We start from the raw sequence: 19,366 nt of genomic DNA, 5'->3' as shown, positions 1-19,366 counted from the left end.
GTTTAATGAGAGCTTATGTCATAATGGAGAGAGAGGTCCATGAAGATGTCATTAAAGCATTTACAAAACAACAATCCACAATGAGAACACAGACAATTTTAAATGAAGAAGGAAAATTAAGTGACTTTGGTAAAATGGGTAAGACCAAAAAGACTCTCTAAATGATTTTAGATCAGGGCTTTTAAAGCAGATGGTTAAGAAGTAGACAGAAGAATGAAAAGCATTTCTACTTGGAGCCCATCAAAGCGCATGGCTGGTGGGCACCACAGCATAGCTCTATGGTGGAGAGGTATGGGCCTGTGGGACTTCATCTTTAGATTGTCCATGAGCTCCCTAAATTTTGCTGGGAAGTCATCTTTCTCTTCAAAGTGACGCTGAGACAGACCACAGAAAGATCTTACAACACAGAGCAGGGGTCAGCGAGTTACAGCCCATGGGCCATTTCTGGCCTGCTACCTGTTTTGTAAATAAAGCTTTACTGGAACAAAGTCATGCCCATTCTTTCACAAATTACGTATGATTACTTCTGCATTATGAAAGCAGAGCTGAGTAGTTGTGACAAGTCCATATAACTTGCAAAACCTAAAATACTTAATATCTGGCACTTCACAAAAAAAGTAGACAAGGCAATAACTTTTCATCTTTCTTAGCTTTTGTGACCTCAACCAGGAGAGACAACGGCTGTAGGTTACCAAAAGGTAAAAGTTTAACATTGTTATGGGAAGCCCACTGATGTTTACCAAACATCTACTATGTACCCCAGAGTATAATATCATCCCCTAAAGCTTCTCTTTTTCCCTTTTCCCACCCTGCTCCAATCTCTGGACACTCACCTGTATCTCTTGTAGTCTTCCTCATCCTTTTCCAAGCTGACCAGCTCGTTGGGGCAGGCCACGTTGCCCAGCAGACTGAGGTACTCCAGAGCTGGTGTCACTTCTGCCAAGTGATCCAGCAGGTACTCCAAATCAGTGATGTGACAAAGGTTAAGGATCTTGGTCCAGGAAGACAAAAGGCTTAGCAAGGAGCATAGGCCATGACTGACAGGCGCTGACGAGTCCAGTCTGCTCCTGTGAGGCCTCAGGGTGGGGGCTGAAATCACTTCGGCTGTGGGTATATGGTATTGCTACTTTTTCACTCTCACTGTTGGGAACACAGCCCAACTTTTTGCTAGGCAGATAAGACTAAGTCCAGATCATTTGAGGAAGAATGAATAAACTTGATTGTCTCATCATATTTTTCTTTCCTCTATAGTTGTGTTTCTAAAACACACTAAAAGGGAAGATTCCATAGAGTAAAATAGTTTTGAAATATTCAAAACCATAAAACTTAATTCTTTTCTAGTAATGAAAACAAGAGTTGGGCATGGTGGCCCACACCTACAATTCCAGTACTTTGGGAGGCCCTTGTAGGCAGATCATTTGAGGTCAGGAGTTCGAGACCAGCCTGGCCAACATGCTAAAACCCGTCTCTACTAAAAATACAAAAATTAGTTGAGCATGATGGTGGGTGCCTGTAATCCCAACTACTCAGGAGGCTGAGGCAGGAGAATCTCTTGAACCTGGGAGGCGGAAGTTGCAGTGAGTAGAGATCATGCCCCCAGGTAACAGAGTGATACTCTGCCTCAAAAAAAACAACAACAACAACAACAAAAAAACAAAAACAAACAAACAAAAAAAAACCACCCAGAAAAAGAAAACCAGAAATTATTTCAGAAGGCCTCATTAAAATATATTGTTTCTCTGTTAGTGAGGGAATTAGAGAATGAAAGAGAAAAGTCAGAGGGGGGCATGATGGGGGAGATTATTCCAGGAGCCATCCTCCAGTGGGACCCACTGTCCAAGCACGGCCAAACCAAATAAGGCAAGAGCCATCGATTCACAGAACCACAGGTACTGGAAAGGGTTTATGACAACTTAGTCCCCAAGCTAACTCCTGGCTTAAGCCACATACAGACAAGCTGAGCCTAGGTAAGGTGATGATTAGATAGGCATGCCTGGTTAGGCCATGACTTCGAGAGACACATGAGAGAGGAGTTAACCAAGTCGGCAGATAAAAGGGGGTCCCAGCCAGGGAATGGCAGCAGAGCTACAGGAATAAAACATACAAGGGTAGAAGAAATGCCACATGCAAGAGTCAAAGACTCAGAGTACAGTTCCCAGAAGTGGGGTCCACTTGAACCTAGGAGAAGGTAAAATCAAAGAAAAGGGATGTTCTTGCTCTGTGAGGATGTTATCTAACCTTGGGCTGTTACACAGATTTCCTCATACTTCATTTCAACTTGCCACAAAAGAATGAATTCCAAATCCAACCAATGTCTGAATCAGGTCCCTAAAATATTTGCCAAGCGGTCACCACAACATAGCAAATTCCATTTCTGACAACCATAACAGTTTTTCTTTCCCGCGGAATCGAATCTTTCTCTAAAACCTCTACTCACTGACCCAATTTAACTGCTTGGGGTCACAAAGAATAAGACTTCTTCTCTTCCACATGATGAACCTTCAGATATCTGAAGCTCACGTGTCTTCCTTAAATCTTTTACTCTCCAAACTAAGTTCCTTCAAGCATTCTTTGTACACATGCTCTGCCACCATCAGATGCAAGGCCAAATGCTATACCCTAGGTGACAGCAGCCAGAGACAACGAGAAGCAGAGCACAAGCAAAAGAGAAGAAATTAACAAGAGAGGAGGAAACTAGCAAGAGACCGAAACTAACCACAGGGGGAAATGAGCAAGAGAGGGTAAAGTAGCAAGAGAGGGGAAAACTAGCAAGAGAGGGGAAAAACTAGCAAGAGAAGGTAAACTAGCAAGAGACGGGGAAATTAGCAAGAGGGAAAAAACTAGCAGGAGAGGGGAAAGTAGCAAGAGGGAGATCTAACAACAGGAGAAACTAGCAAAAGAAAGTTATGAGCACACTCATTTGCTGTTGGCTTCAATTCACCAACATCCTCCCTGCTTCTTAAACAAAGACAGAGAAATGGACGTGGAAGTTTGTTTTCAATCTCTCAAATCTTTTATAAATAACATCCAGAGATGGCCACACAGGAACACTAGAATGAGGAGGTGAGAATGGGAGTTCATATAGAGACTGTAGAGAAGGTCCCACTAGGGGGATGAGGTTGGGAGTACAGAGGGGTGGGTGGCCAGGAATCAAAATCCCTGGAAACAAAATACACTCACTAAAGTTCAATCATCATACTCATGGAGCCAATTAAAATGACAGTGAACAATTCCAGGGTAAGCTCAGCTTTTCCAACAGGTTCTATCTTTGAACACGTCACAGTCATTACTACAACAACAACAACAACAACAAAAAAAACGAAAAAAAAACAAAGAAAAAAGTCTCATTGCTAGTATTGCCCTTAGATATGGGCACAGACACCTCAGGTGCCCTATGCGAATTTCAAGCACCCTCCTCAGAATGTCTCAAGTCCCCCTCCAACACCCAGAACTGGATTCAGGTAGAGTACCCCAGGCCTGGACCTGCATGGGCATCAGTCCCAGGCTAGGTTTCTCCCCTTCATAGCTTGCTCCAACTTTCTAGCCCACCCATGCGATCCATCAGATGCTCGAAGAAGCACTAGGACTCATGTCTGGATCAGGCTGTCTTAAAGCCTCAAGGCCAGGCCCTTCTTCCAGGGAGGGCAGCCAGACAAGCTAATTACCGCGTCTCACCAGCATAGTATCTTTTGTGGAACTGCAAGAGAGTGGGCTACCAGCATGGTGCTAACATACTGACTTGGAGTGATTCTAATTATTTATGCAGACAACCGCCCTCCACGACTGAGGGGAGCCCTCTCTACTGCAGATGGAAAGGCCGGACCAAAACCTACTTTCCTCTTAGGAAACATTCCTCAGAGCTTGGCTGTTTTTTGTATGTACTGTATGAAGGTGAGGATATGCAGAAATGGAACCCCAAATGGGCAAGGCTTTTAAGTTGAGGAAATACTGGACAACTGAGTTGGACAGAAATGCCAGTCATTTCTCAACATTTAGTGATGAGTGAAGGAAGCCCAGCCAACCACCATTGTGTCCGGAATGGGTGGGTTCTCGGTCTCGCTGACTTCAAGAATGAAGCCGTGGACTGCTGGTTTGAGTGTTACTGCTCTTACAGGCAGTGCATCTAGAGTTGTTGGTTCCTCTCGGTGGGTTTGCGGTCTCGCTGGCTTCAGCAGCAAAGCTGCAGACCTTCGCAGCGAGTGCTAAAGGACCCAAAAAATGAGCAACAGTAACATTTATTGTGAGGAGCGAAAGAACACACCCTCCACAGTCTGCAAGTTCAGCCAAGCAGGATGCCACTGCTGGCTCCAGCAGCCTGCTTTTATTCCTTTATCTGACCCCACCCACATCCTGTTGATTGGTCCATTTTACAGAGAGCTGATTGGTCCATTTTACAGAGCGCTGACTGGTCCATTTTACAGCAAGCTGATTGGTCTGTTTTGACAGAGTTCTGATTGGTGCGTTTACAATCCCTGAGTTAGACAAAGAGCGCTGATTGGTGTATTTATGATCCTCTAGCTAGAGGTAAAAGTTCTCCAAGTCCCCACTAGATTAGCTATACACAGAGCACTGATTGGTGCGTTTACAAACTTTGAGCTAGACACGGGGTGCTGATTGGTGCGTTTACACACCTTGAGCTAGACATAGAGTGCTGATTGGTGCATCTACAATCCTTTAGCTAGACATAAAAGTTCTTCAAGTCCCCACCAGATTAGCTAAATACAGAGTGCTGATTGATGCATCTACAATCCTAAGGCTAGATAAAGAAGTTTTCCAAGTCCCCATCTGACTCAGGAAACTAGCTGGCTTCCCCTAGCGGATACCACACCAGGACCGGGGCAGAGCTGCCAGGCAGTCCCATGCAGGGTGCCTGCACTCCTCAGCCCTTGGGTGGTTGATGGCACCGGGCTCCACAGAGGAGGGGATGGCGCCCGTCAGGGAGACTCGGGCCACGCGGGAGCCCACTGTAGGGGGCTCAGGCATGGCGGGCTGCACGTCTGGAGCCCTGCCCCACGGGGAGGCAGCTGAGGCCCGGAGAGAATTGGAGTGTGGTGCCGGCGGGCCGGTAGTGCTGGGGGACCCGGTGCAACCTCCGCAGCTGCTGGCCTAGGTGCTAAGCCCCTCACTGCCTGGGGCTGGTGGCACTGGCTGGCAGCTCTGAGTGCAGGGCTCACGGAGCCCGTGTCCACCCGGAATTCACACCGGCCTGCGAGCACCATGCGCAACCCTGGTTCCCGCCAGTGCCTCTGCCTCCACACCTCCCCGCAAGCAGAGGGAGCCCAGGGATGGGCTCCCACAGTGCAGCAGCAGGCTGAAGGGCTCCTCAAGCGTGGCCAGAGTGGACACTGAGGCTGAGGAGGCACTGAGAGCAAGCGAGGGCCACCAGCAGGTTGTCACCTCTCACCATGTTCAGGGAAGTAGGCCTAGATTAAGTTGAGTAAACCTTCACATGTAGATCTACCATGGAGCTAATAAAGCTCATGCGTCAAGGGCTTCTTGCTTGCATAGGCCCCCTCCAATGCCCTGGGAAAGACCCTGGTAATAGAGTCACATGATCATGTGATTTTTTTTTTTTTGGTAAAAGTAGGTAATTTACACTATAATCCGTGGAGATCACTGTCTCGCTCCACTAGGACTTCTTCTACCACATTTTCCCTTCAGTTGGGTGACAATGGGAGTGTCTATGGGAATCCCCACCTAAAGGGACATTGTGTAGGAGTAACAATTATGACTCAGTGGGGGAATGTTTGTATAATTTGCAGTCACTTCTGTGTCTAGTTAAATTGTTCCCACAGTATTAGTAGGAATGGCTTTCAGTAATACTCTTACTATCCACCATATTAATACAAATATGCAGATACCAACATAAAACTGATGGCAAAATGAATAACAAACTCATCAATTCAAAGAACATTTAAGATTCAGTTGTTAAGTGTATGTATACATGCGTACACATCGACACACACACACAACTTGAAATGTCCTGAAATCCTTTTTCTTTGAGACAAGGTCTCACTCTGTCGGCCATGCTGGAGTGCAATGGCGTGATCTCGGCTCACTACAACCTCTGCCTCCTGGGTTCAAGCGATTCTCCTGTCTCAGCCTCCCAAGTAGCTGGGATTATAGGCACGCACCACCACACCCGGCTAATTTTTGTATTTTTAGTAGAGACCAGCCAGGCTGCTCTCGAACTCCTAACCTCAGGAGATCCACCTGCCTTGGCCTCCCAAAGTGCTGGGATTACAGGTGTGAGCCACTGTCCCCGGCTGAAATGTCCTGTAATCTTATACAGCTCCTATCATATATGAAAGAAATGTATAAGAGTTTCTCCAAAATGTAATAATCCTAAAAGTTTTTCCAATAATATAGTGGTGAAACTACCAACAACAAATGGTGAAACTGAAAGAAACATTTCTAAACTATTTTAAAAAATCAATTTTCGATCAACTATGCTAAAAGAGGGAATTATTCTCTCTAGAAAAAAATTACAAAATTTCACCAAATAATGAAGCTATGAGAGAATTTGCAGGAAAAAAGTTTCTCTAGAGGCATATCTTCAGTAAAGATTGATACTTTTCTAGGTATTTTGACATTTGTGGAATTTATCCACAAATTTTAAAATTTTAAAATTTCCTTTGATACAGTTCTGTTCCAAATAAATATCCATTTCATACCTAATTTTGCATTCCTAATTATATAGTCTTTAAGAGGGCTCCCTCAAATTACAGAGGTTTCACACTCCCCAAAACCTGGATCTGCCCCTGGGCAAAACCTGAATCTGCCCCTGGCCATGAAGAAGTGGATAATTTGAATGCTTTGATCATGGGACTTTCTTGGGCAAGGGATCTGCAGGTTCCGAGAAGCTTCAGCCATCCTTTGCCAATGAATCCAAGAGATTTCTAAGAGCCAGCCTGCCTGCCTTTGGGTATTTTGTATGGCAGAAGCTCCATCTTCCTAAGCCTTTCATATACCTACTATAAATGATATATTTGGCTGAGTCAGGTGGTTTCTCCCAAATCCACACCAAGCAGAAAGCGCTAGCACCTCCTCCCTGCATGCATGCTGTAGACCAGCCCTTCACCTTTATGTTGATAGCACCACCAGAAGATAAAAAATGAGAAGAAGTTTTAATTGGTTTCTTCGTCTCCTGGGTCAGCAAGGACAAACACAGCCTTGTCTTGCCTGGTTTTGAGATCCAAGATAGAACTTGTCACATTTCTTTTTTGTCAAGATTCACAGAAAATTGACCAGAGGCAATCTGTGGAAGAAACCTGGTGTCCCTGGCTAATCAAGACCACCGCAGTGGGGATCGTTTCAGGGATTCTCCTAAGGGTACCTTTTTTAAAAATGTGAAGCTACCTGGCACAGTTTCATCTCTCTCCAGCTGGGTTCCCGGCACACACCTGGCTTCCCTCAGCAAGTCTTCTCCGGGGTACTTAGCATTGAGATGTTTTTCAGTGTTGTCTGTAGAAAGTTGCCATTGCGGAGCCCAGCTGTCATGGGGAGGCTTGCCAAGGGAGATTTTCTGCAGAGGGCCCAAGATCAAAGCAGCATCTTGCCTGAAAGTTTGGAGCATGAGGGAGGAGGGAAACCTCCCAGCGTGTTCCAGTTGTGCGGGTCCAAAGCTGTCTCCCGGGTGAGAGTGGGCACATCCCTCCCTCCGGGCTCAGCTGCGGGTCAAAGGGCAGCCTCCATAACCACTGGGATGATTTTGACCACAGCGAATCCAAATACTGGGGTTTTGAATACTAAATATACAGCATAATGACATAGCTCATTTTTATTCACATATGTCAGAAATTGATCGTGCCCAAATAACGCTTAAGGAAACAGGGGTTAACGGTCCCATAGCCAGTACATGATAGAGTCTGGATTTAAACACAGGTCCTAAAGAAACTGCATTTCTAGAGGAAAAAGTGACTCATAATTTCCTAACACAAAAGCAAAATTTAAACCACTGGAAAATGAGGGTTCCTACATGTTTCTGTGGGAGAGCACAGGTGCCATCACCGGGCTATGTGCTGTGTACCTCAGATCCTTTCTTCCAATTTGGGCTGCTGCTTTCGAAGCATCGAGGCATTGGCTAACAGTAAAATATGCCAAGAAATTGTAAAGTCTTTAACAAAGTGATTTCCCACATATTATACCATTTAAATCTCTTGACAATATGCTGAAGTATGTGTTACCCATTTTATAAAGAAACTGAGGCCCCTGACAAGGTGTAGAGACTTTCCTAAGATGACACAGCAAATCTTTCCTAACATGACACAGCAAATGGCTAAGGGAACTAGAGTCCCACCTTTGACTTGCTGGAGTGGTCTCCGTGCCACAGCCCAGCTGTGTAACATGTAGCACCCTACTTTCTTCCTGCTGGCACTATAATTCAAACTCATTGGCTATTCAGTACATGTGCTGAAGCAAATAGGGAGACAGAAGATGAAGTGTGATTCCAAATAAAATCTGCTTATGTGCCCCCCCACACAGGCCAAAAGGAAAGTAGAGGAGAATCATTTAATTGTGCAAAGGTTAAGTACCTACATTTTCCTGAATTTTCAGTTGGTCAACCTTACTTGGGGTTGATTATTCAGACATGATATGGCTGAGACCATTACCAAATATCCCACCCCTCCTGGTGGAAGAGTCGGGGATGGTGTGTGCATGCTCATGGATGGGTGTGTGTGTGTGTGTGTGTGTGAGAGAGAGAGAGAGAGTGAGAGCAGTGGGGAAGGGGTTCAAGTCCATAGCCAGCAATTACCTGGCCAGACTCAATGAACCAAAGAAAGAAAATGAGATCCCTACAAACCAAGAGATGAAGAGGTAATCTCAGACAACCAGGCTTTCAGATATACCAGAGCAGGACATCAACACTGAGGGCTGAACACAATGAGAAAAAGGGCTGGTGGAAAAAGATGGGAGGTCCAGCAGGAGGTATGCAGATGGCAGGAAGGCATTGACTGATGAACACAGAAGGAATTTTCCAGATGCTGGGTCTGGGCTCTGGAATCCCTTTTAAGAGCAGACTCCTGGCAGCCCTAGCTGGGAGCAGGACCTTGCAGAGGCAGGCCCAGGACGCTGACTCCTCCTGTATCTGGGCTCCTCTCCTTGTACAATGATTCCTGCTCCTTTGGGTTTCAGAGTCTGGAGCTGGGAATCAGCATACCTGGGTTCTAGACTAAGCCCCACTACTGACAATCTATGTGACTTCAGAAAGCTCATGCACTCCTAGTTTTTCCATAAAAATGAGAAGAATTATTCACCAACAGTACCCAACTCATGGAATGCCATTAGGGCAATATTAAATTATGCAAGTCAAAGAAGCATTCTATACTCAGAAGTGTATCTGTACTCTGGCCTTGGTTATAATGTGACCCAAGTCAAACCAGATGAGTTTACACAATTCTCTAGGATAATAACAACAACAATAATAGTAACCCTTACATAGCACTTACTATGTTACTAGAATCTAATATGTCTGAGATACTTAGAATACTCTTCAAAACAATCTATGGGATGGGTACCAGCATTGTCTGCATTTTCAAAGGAAACCAAAACATAGAGATATTAAATCACTTGCCCAAGGTCATGCAGAAAAGTGGCAGGTTTAGGGTAGAAGCTCAGGAAGTCTGCCTTCAGAGCCTGTTGTTCTTAACCACTGTGTGATACTCTCTCTTGCTAAAGGATCAAAGAAGCCAATGACCCAAGTGGCCAAGGTCTAGGAACCTACAGCATTATTATAGACACATTTAACTGTGAGTCAAACCAAAGTGGAAAAGTCTAGATTTTACGTGGTAGGTGGGGTGAATAACCATTTTACATGTGCCAAAAAACAAACCAAAAAAATTAAAAATGAAGCAAATTTCACAAAAGGATTCAAGATAAAACCTCATTTGGCAGCAAGCTTCCTAACATGTTTAAAGATTCAATTTACACAAAAGAGCTAATACTTTTTCAGGAGGTCAATAGTTACTTGTTTCTAAGGCTCCCTTTATCACAAATATGAAGTAAAATCTTAAGGAGACAAGATGCCAATGCCAAGGTCTCCTGGGTAGATTGTTACAGAAATGAGTTATGCCTCTTTATATGTACACTCTATGCAGTCCCCTCCCCAATTTGTTCTATAGTTGGTATGTGACTTGCTTTCGTCATGGGACATTAACATATATGATATAAGTTGAACTTGAAGACTACTTGTACTATGGGGCTTGTGCTGTTAGAATACTCCTCCCATGTGAAGTGCCTTATGCTAGCCTGTTAGACACAGGTAGTTTAGCCAACACCCAGTACCAACCTCCAGACATATGAGTGAGGTCATCTTAGACCATCCAGCCCTAGCTGAGCCTCCAGGTAGATGTGGCTGCATGAGTGACCCAGGGTAAGACCAGCAGAAGAAGCATCCTGCTGAGCCCTGGCCAAACATCTGATCCATAGAATTATACATATTTGCTGTTTTAAGCCACTAAATCTTGGGGTGGATTATTACGCAGCAAAAGCTAACGTATAGAGCCCATATCTAAAGCATTTCATGGGGTAGCAATAACAATATGGAACATAGAAATTGTTGGAAAGCCTGCAACATTCTCACAGTTAGGTAGGAGAGTCATTTAGCTGAAAAAGTGGCATCAGAAGTGCTGGGTTGAGAAGAGAACATGTGCTGTTATTGCCTGATTTTTACCTACCTTTCTCTGTAACTTCTGAGTCAAGTAGATGGGGAAGTTGATCTTCACAATCATATTAGTAGAGCAGAGGAAAAAAAAGGAAAGAAGTCTATTTAGAACATTCACTGATAAGAAATGTGCTACAACAGCACAGTGATATCACCAGTCAGGTTTATAGCCACACAGTGTCTTCTGCTTCAGTCCCTCCTAGGCCATTACCATTACTCCCTCAGCATTACTGCTACAGATTGGAGAAGTGGAAGCACAGAATAGGGAAAGGACTCCACCAAAGACAAAGAACACCTCTCAGCACTCTGAAGCCAAGAGGCCTGCTTATCTCTGGTGACAGCAATATGGAGAATAAAACCATCATCCAGTCCAATGTATTTCTTTAAAAATGAGAAACAGAAGCTCACAGAAGATAACTTGCTCAAGGCCACACCGCTAAATATGATTAAGCTGAGACGTGAACCAAAGTCCATGGACTCTAATATTCTACAGAGACCTGGGACATAGGATATGTCTAAAAATCCTTCTGTCCTTGATTGATTTGAGAATATTGGCCAAGTGATCATCTAAGACAGCCTAGAAAGCCATAAGACTACAATATTTTTTCAAACAGTCATTGGGAAACTTGGCTGACTAATGGATATAAGAGGGGAAAATCCACCAAAATTTCATTATGACAAAGACTGTGAATTTACTTGTAGGCCCTCCCCTTCTACTTCCATCAAAGTGACAATTAATAGTGACCACAAGGAGCATATTTATAATACTATGGTCTGAAAGTTTGTTCTCCCCTGAAATTCATATGTTGAAATTCTAATCCCCAAAGTGATGGTATGTGGAGATGAGGCCTTTGGGAGGTGATTAGGTCATAAGGGTAGATCCCTCTGATGGGATCAGTACCCCTATAAGAAGCGACTTGAAAAAGCTTGCTTTCTCTCTCTCTGCTATGTGATGATACAGCGAGAAAGTATCTTCACCAAGAAACCAACCATGCTGGCATCCTGATCACAAACCTCCAGCCTCCAGACTGTGAGAAATAAATGTTTGTTGTTTAAGCCACCTCATGTATGGTATTGTGCTATAGCAGCAAGAGCTGACTGAGACAATATCTTAGAGAATAAAGAAAACAATAACTTATGGCTTGAAGTATAAACAGTAGCTAACAAATACTTCTGCAAATCACTCTTAAATGCTGGCATATGCATATGTGCTAAACCTTACATGTATATCTGATTTTATTTTATACTCTAGAGGAAAATGCCTCTATTTCTAATTTATTGTATGAATGTGAACAAGTGATTTAACTACTCCAGGTCTCAAATGCTCCATCCAATAAAACAAAGCCATTAGACTACTGAGTCTGAAGCAACACAGTAGAATGCAGACATTGGACTTTGGACACAACACAGTTGACACTGAATCATCCGGGACACAGCATCTTGTTAACGTCTGGCTGTGTGCCTACGCCTCACCTCTTTCCATGTCTAGATAAATGGAAAAGACACACCCTTCTCACAGGGCTTGGTAAGGATGAATAACAACACACACAAAGAACCCAGCACCATGCTTCATTCCTAGGAGTGCTCAATAAGGAACAGCTAATGATAATCATGCATTCATCCCACAAATATTTATTGAGCTTGTACTTGGTGCCAGGCACTATTCTTTGTGTGAAGAACAGAGGAGTTAACAAAACCAAGGAAACTCCCTGTCCTATTGAGCTGCTATTCTAGTGCCGGGTAATCCACTACACTAACATTGCAGGAGCTACGGGTCTCAGGTCGCAGCAAGGGTTCCCTGATTCCATCCCCACTACAGAATCCAGAGCAGTTAGTGCCTGGAAGTCTCACCCTAGGCTGGCTAGGTCCTTGCCTCCGTAGGAAAGGCCATACACTATCATGGGTCCCCTAGGCCTCTCATCACCAGCCCAGCATGGTATCCATCAGTGAGGGCATAGCCAGGCCTGGGCTTCACATGTCTCTGTCACCTTAGCTCCTTTCCCTCACCAAAACTGTTCCCCCAGCCTGCCCCAGAGCCTTCCAGAAACCTCCAAGGAGACGAAGTTTGCTTAGTGGCATTACCCAGGACTTCCCACCAGAGGTCGCCCTCCCACACAAGCCCAAGCAAACAGACCGGGCTTCGCCGCCTCTGCGGCGGTGACATTATTTTCTTTCTCTATTTTTATCTATTAAAAAGATTTCTTCACAGCCATAACTTAGATCCCTACACTAAAATGGAGCAACAGGAAGATATAATGGTGCGTTTCATTTATGAATGACCTATAATAAATTACTCTGAAGTGTCCCGAGTGCCAGAAGACAGAACGCTTTGTCTGCCCACGAACTGTATTTCACATACTTTAATTTAGCTGACACATAAAACTCATTTGACATTTTGCAGGTATTTGTGCAGGGTGGGGTGGGGGGACGACTGTGGGGCTGGGTGGGGAGTGGGGGCAGCGGGCAGAGGAAAGGATATTCGGTTCTTGTTGAGGGTTAAGGTATGCAGTCTGGGTAACCCTGGCAACACGAGGTCGTCCCCCAGCTGATTGTTGTCCAAGATGAGTTCCTCCAGGCTCCTGAATGCGCTCAGTCCTTCCAGTGACCTGCAATGACAAAGGCAACAGGAAAAATGATCCTGCACTAAATCAGGGAGGCCATTATGAGCCGAAATAAATATTTTAACCTTCCCTTTCAGGACTGGGAATAGTTTGGGCTTGGTGCCTGTCAGCAAAGTGAATGACAAGAATTAGTAGCAGGAGTCGGGGCGGGGGCGGCGGGGGAGAAGGGGCCGCTGGCACCCACCGCATCCTTCACGCATTGCCAACATGAAGGATGAGGGTCACTTAGTGAGTAGCCAGGATCCAAAACAAAGGGCTTCAGATACGGCCTGCAGGATAAATTTGTCAATGTCTTGTGCCTTCAGGCACCCAGCCTCGGCTGACCCTAACCTCCATTCCCAAGATAAATAACTCTGTCACAGTTCACCTTCATTCCCTGGACACAAATTCAAGTTGTCATCCATCATTCCTGCCCAGAAATATCATACCCTCTTACAATAATAAATATAACTTCAAGTATCATTTCTTAGCGGTTCTCCTCCGTACGGTCGTGGGGGAAACGGCAGGGAAGGCTTCCTTTCTCTGCGTTCACATCCTTTGACTTTTTTTTTCCTCTGCCTTTTTTCTTTACTAATCACTTAATTTGCTTCTGCCCAGCGTCCCAGTGGCTGCCCCAAAGGCAAGGCATCTGCGGAATTACATAATCACTCCAGTCCGAGAGGGCTTTTTCTTTTATTATTTCTTTTTATTTGTTTTTGCTGCGGGTGGGGAGACAGGGGTTGGTGGAATTGCTGCTTCAAAGCTCCTGGCCTGAAGTTACTGTTTTAATTTATGGAAAGTGGATTTCTCACTTAATTTTTGAAAGAAGTGTAGAGTGCAACCCTGTAGATGTTGAGGCAGTAAATAAAAAGGCAACTGAAAGAATTAAGTACCCGACTCCAGGAAAAAAAAAAAAAAAAAAAAAAAAAACAGAAAGGGAAAAATAGCCTTGCTTATACACGTCGCTGAAAGTTAACTCTTAATTTTATGGGCTCTCATGAGTGTTGGGGGTGGAGGTGACACGGGGTAGTTGTGCACAAGTGCTTGCCTGGGCGCACACAGACATTAATTAAAGCAAGCCGGCCGGCAGAGGGGCTTACAAAGAGACACAGACTCCCAGCTCGTTCACCTGCCAGACCTGGGAGATGTGCTGAGCCTGCACAGGCTGACAGCTGAGCTACGATGTGGACCGGAGGGAGACTCGTATGGGATGCCTGGCTATTCTATAAAATGACGAATCAGGGAGATGTCGTCCACACTATTTATTCATTTACTGATAACGCTTCCATTAGAGCCCCGTGTGCTTGTGTGTGCAATGTCTGCACATCTGCTGTGAGTGTGAACTTCAGCACCAGAGCTTTCCCAAGGCATCCATAGCTCCCTTGTGGGATCTCTGCCAAGAAGACTCCAAAATAGGGAGTCAGTACTTGTGAGGTGTAAAATGTGTTGTAAGTAATTAAATCTGTAGATTCCACTGGGCCCAGAGCTCTGCCTGCATATTCCATTCCTGCCAGACCTCGAGATGGTCCCACCCAGGACTCGACTCCCAGAGCATGCCTGCTCCTCCAACCAACACTGCCAGTCCCACCGAGGGAGGACACAATTTGGAGTAGGGGTCCAGAGGTCATCGTGTTTCATTTCCTCCTCCTTTTCCTTTTGCCTCTTGGTTCCTAGAGGCAAAACATAACTTAAGAGGATAAATGCTTGAAGGGCTGGATATCCCATTTATCCTGATGTGATGATTACACATTGCATGCCTATATCAAAATATCTCATGTGACCCATAAACATCTCTACCTGCTACGTACCCACAAAAAATACAAACAAAAAAAATTGTAAAACCCACAACGTACGCACATCTAGGCAGGAAGGTTTGGGACTTTGCCTCCGCTCCTCCATTTCCTGTAGTGTGAATTTGGGCCTGTCAATAGCCCATCTGAACTCTACTGTTCTGTGTTCCTTCCAGCTCATAGGATCTTGTAGAGAATAAGTAAAGGATGACTAACTGGTTAGTAGCATACGCTGGTTTTTTTTTTTTTTTTTTTTTTTCTTTTCCTTCCTCCTTTTATTCACTGTTTCGTTTCCTGACGCCCTGACCCTGGGGGTGTGTTTGGAATGCAGTGGACAGGCCCATGAACAAACCCACAGAGGAGGCGTGCAGGAAGTCAGGCTTGTGCAGGGGACTTTCGGGCTCTTCTGAAGTCCCTCCACTAGGGATTAGGGAGTGATGCGCCAAAAGGCTTCTCAGAACTGGGCCTGTTTGCCACTAGGGGAGGTGAGGCCACTTCCCCTTAGGGAGCCTTACAGGTGGCTAATAAGACCTTCGTGCACAAACATCAGTTGGGCTCTGCTCAAAGGCAGCATCCAAATACATTGTTCCTAAGTTATGTTATGCAAATATTAGACTCTTCCGATGAGAATCAGCAAATAGTTGGCAACTGGCAAGCAGAAGAAAGCTCCTTTCCAAAAGTGTTCCAGGAAGGCATAAAGCAAAACGACACAGCGTGAAGATGGGGAGAGCCCAGGAGCACCAAGGAAGTGCCCACCTCCATCCAGACAGCCTTTCTTCCCTTACGCGGTGGGCTATGGGGCAGAACCCCACACCAGAGTGAAACCTCCCAGAAGAGCTGGAAAGATCAGTCTCAAATCCCCTGTCACCTGTCTGGTTTTGAGACTCTTTTTGCCATGTGACGTTATTAGCTGCTCAGTAAAAAGAGAACCATATTACATGGGTGACTGCTAATGAATAAATCCCTGTTTTCATGTTATCAGTGTGGTGTGCTCCTGGGGATTTAATCAGCTAGAACCAGAGCTGAGGGCCGGGGCACAGAAGTCAGGGGGCAGAGAGCATAGTGAATGGAGGTACTGAGGAGGACAGGTTTTGGGGGTCCCAGCTGGCACATGGATGACAATACACATACACCTGGAAGGAGGTGGCTTTACCCTTTACATTGATTTTTTTTTTTTTTTTTTTTTTTACTGTTGTTATTTTTACTGTTGTTTTCTAGGGAGAAATAGGAGAAAATATATGTGTGTAGATCTTTGAGTTCATTCCCCTACATGCCAGATGCCTGCAAATATGTGCTGTTAAACAAAATTACAATTTGTCTGTTATCCTCTTATGTATGTACAGCAAAATGCACCCCAAAACCAGATCCCCGATGGAGACGCCGACTGTCAGTCCAGCATCACTCGCCAGCTTCCTGGAGTAGTACGATGTCTGAGGTATGGACTGGGGGCTGATAGGAGAGAGCAAGGTTTCACCCAGGACCTAGGCACAGCCAGCTGGAGGGAGATCATCTAGGCCTGGATTGTTCTGGAAACCTAATCAGCACCCAGGCTGCCTGCCTCCCCTTCCACCAGCAGCAACGCAGCCAGGATCTCACGCACAGGTACCATCCTCTTACCTCCTTCCTTCATTCCCAGGGCTCTGCCTGGGCTCCCCCAGGAGCTGCAGCAGCTGCTGGGAGCATCCCAGTGCCTTTTCCAAAGTCACATCAAAATGACAAAACATCACAACGCATTGGGCTCCAGTGGATTCAAACGGAGAGAACTTTTAAGTTTCCACTGTAATTAACCCTATCCTCGTTAAGATAATTATGATCAAGCTTCCTGTCAGAGTTAATATCCCAATATCATCGCCTGTGGCTCACACTCTGCCCTCATTAGCTTATGAAAACAGCAGCACTGAACGGGCGTGCAGCCCTGCCCAGGCTAGGCCAGTGGCTGGCATGGAGGGACCTCAGGTGGGGGCCAGGGTCCCCACAGAAGGGTCGCCCCTTGAGCCCCAGTCCCTTCTGCTCCTGGGTGGGCACAAATCAGTGACCTTCATCCTTTCCCTGCAAATGAGCCACTCACCAGAATGGAGGGGAAGAGCTAGGACCTGGGCCCGGGTAGGGCTGGCAGGCTTGGGCAGGAGCCTCTAATTTGTAGCCATTCCTCCCTGCCCCTTGCCCAGCCAAAAACAGGCCAGGACATTGTACCATAAAAACCACCAGAGGATGCCTCCAGAACCCCTAGATCAATCCTTGGATCTAGACTATGCTAAGAATTCAATCTCTCCTCCCTCAGTTCCAGCCTATACTGGGGGTGACAGGGTTGCGCCAACATGAGATGGGCAGTGAACAGGGGGAACAGCTGACCACAGACCCTAAAACAAAAGTGTCTGTCTCTTTGAGACTATATTTGGCCCCAAATCCAGGAGCAAAGGCTAGGATGTTCTCAAACCAATCAAGAAAGCAAGATCTCCACAAAGGTCTTTACCCACTTCCTCGACTCTAAATATCCCTGCCCATATTTTTAACTGAGAAAATGGGGTGGCCATGGAAGTTCTAGAGGGCCTAACCTGGGTCTGATGTCTACCACCCTGGCTAGGTCCCCAGACCTGAAAGGGCTGGCTGCTGCCTGTTCTGTATGGATCTCTCTGATGATTTCTGCCTGCCTAGGCCCCTCTAAGAGGGGATCTCCATGCAGCCTCCATACTTCCAGAAAGCTGTTAAGTGTACAGTGAGGGCTCAGTACTGCCTCATTCACTGAGCACTGTTCAGCCACAACCTGGGAATGTCTGAGAAAAAAAAATAGCCAATAAACCCAAGCATGGGACAGAGAGCAAGACCAGCGCACTGGCCAGTGGCTAGGAGGGCAGCCTCTCGACTCGTATTCTTTCAGAGGCCAGAATGCCTCCTCATGGTTTTCCTGGGGCCACGTGGCTGAGATCAGGAAAGAGTAACATTCAGCAAGTCTGCACGGGTATACCAGCTCTCAATATTAAAATATTTAAATACCTCCTTCAGTAGGTAAATAATTGCAGCTCTGAGTGCCCTTCCTGTTACCCTGGCCACTCCTTGGCACCCCCAGACCTCTTCATAATCCAGAAACTGGGAGGCCGATGCCCACCACAGCCCAGGGGTACCGTAGACCCTGCTCCAGCCAGCATCCATTCTAATTGGACAGTACAATTGTTAAATTGTTTCAACATCACCCTTGAGAGCTGAAATAGTAACTTGTTCCTCTCCTGTACTCCCCCTACCACTCCAACTGCGGTGCCTGGCACACAGCAGCTCCTTGGGAAATGTCTGCAAATCAACTTCCCACAAAGGCATGGCAGAAGCCACAAGGACAGGACAAATGACCAAAAGTCACCTGGTGGAAAATGAAGGGAGAAAACAGAATTGGTGAGGTATGATGTGACCACTCATATCGCACTAAATGGTCCAGGGGCAGCACAGACATTTTTATTTTTTTGAGACGGAGTCTCGCTCTGTCACCAGGCTGGAGTGCAATGGTGCAATCTTTCTCACTGCAACCTCCGCCTCCCGGGTTCAAGTGATTCTCCTGCCTCAGCCTCCTGAGTAGCTGGCATTACAGGCATGCGTCACCAAGCCCGGCTAATTTTTGTAATTTTAGTAGAGATGGGGTTTCACCATGTTGGCCAGGATGGTCTCAATCTCTTGACCTCGTAATCTGCCCGCCTCGGCCTCCCAAAGTGCTGGGATCACAGGCGTGCGCCACCGCGCCCGGCCAGCACAGACATTTTTATACCTATACATGTTTATAATTCGTTTACCTAGTCCTGTAAGAGACATTCTTTTTTCCATAAAACTCTTTTTATATGCTTAAATGTATGGATAAAGACATAGATATGTAACTCTATATATTACTATATATATTATACATGTTATATATTAGTATATATAGTATGTATAGTTGGCTGTGTATATTTTTCGGCCATTCAAGTCACATAGCCATATATGTATACACACACTCACACACACACACACACAAATAATTATATAAATCAACTAATCCACACTATCAGTGTATCAAGATGAATAGAAATGTCTTTAAGAAATAGAAGAACATGAAAAAGGTTCTGGCTACGTGAAACAGAGTGTACACTGACATCACAAGGGATTGCATCCAGCCTGGGCAACATAGTAAGACACCATTTCTAAAACATAAAAAATAGCCCAACATGGCACAGGTATACATATGTAACAAACCTGCACGTTATGCACATGTACCCTAGAACTTAAAGTATAATAAAAAATAAAAATAAAAAAATAAAAAATAAAAAAAATAAAAAATAAAAAATAAAAAAAAA

General features: G+C 45.3%; 1 protein-coding gene across 3 annotated transcripts in view; it reads right to left on the bottom strand.

Moving 5' to 3' along the window:
* The window catches only part of LRMDA (leucine rich melanocyte differentiation associated), a 1,127,556-nt gene that overhangs the window by 509,463 nt on the left and 598,727 nt on the right, over nt 1-19,366 (bottom strand). For all 3 annotated transcript variants that reach the window (XM_023204865.2, XM_023204867.1, XM_023204866.1), the window contains 2 exons: nt 13,143-13,269; nt 834-973 (listed from right to left, as the gene is read on the bottom strand). In XM_023204865.2, the coding sequence (XP_023060633.1) occupies nt 834-973; nt 13,143-13,269 (267 nt within the window). The remainder of the gene's footprint in view (nt 1-833; nt 974-13,142; nt 13,270-19,366) is intronic.

Source organism: Piliocolobus tephrosceles, chromosome 9 (genome assembly GCF_002776525.5).
Source record: "Piliocolobus tephrosceles isolate RC106 chromosome 9, ASM277652v3, whole genome shotgun sequence".
In the NCBI taxonomy this organism is placed as follows: domain Eukaryota; kingdom Metazoa; phylum Chordata; class Mammalia; order Primates; family Cercopithecidae; genus Piliocolobus; species Piliocolobus tephrosceles.
This window is presented reverse-complemented; position numbering and strand designations above follow the sequence as displayed.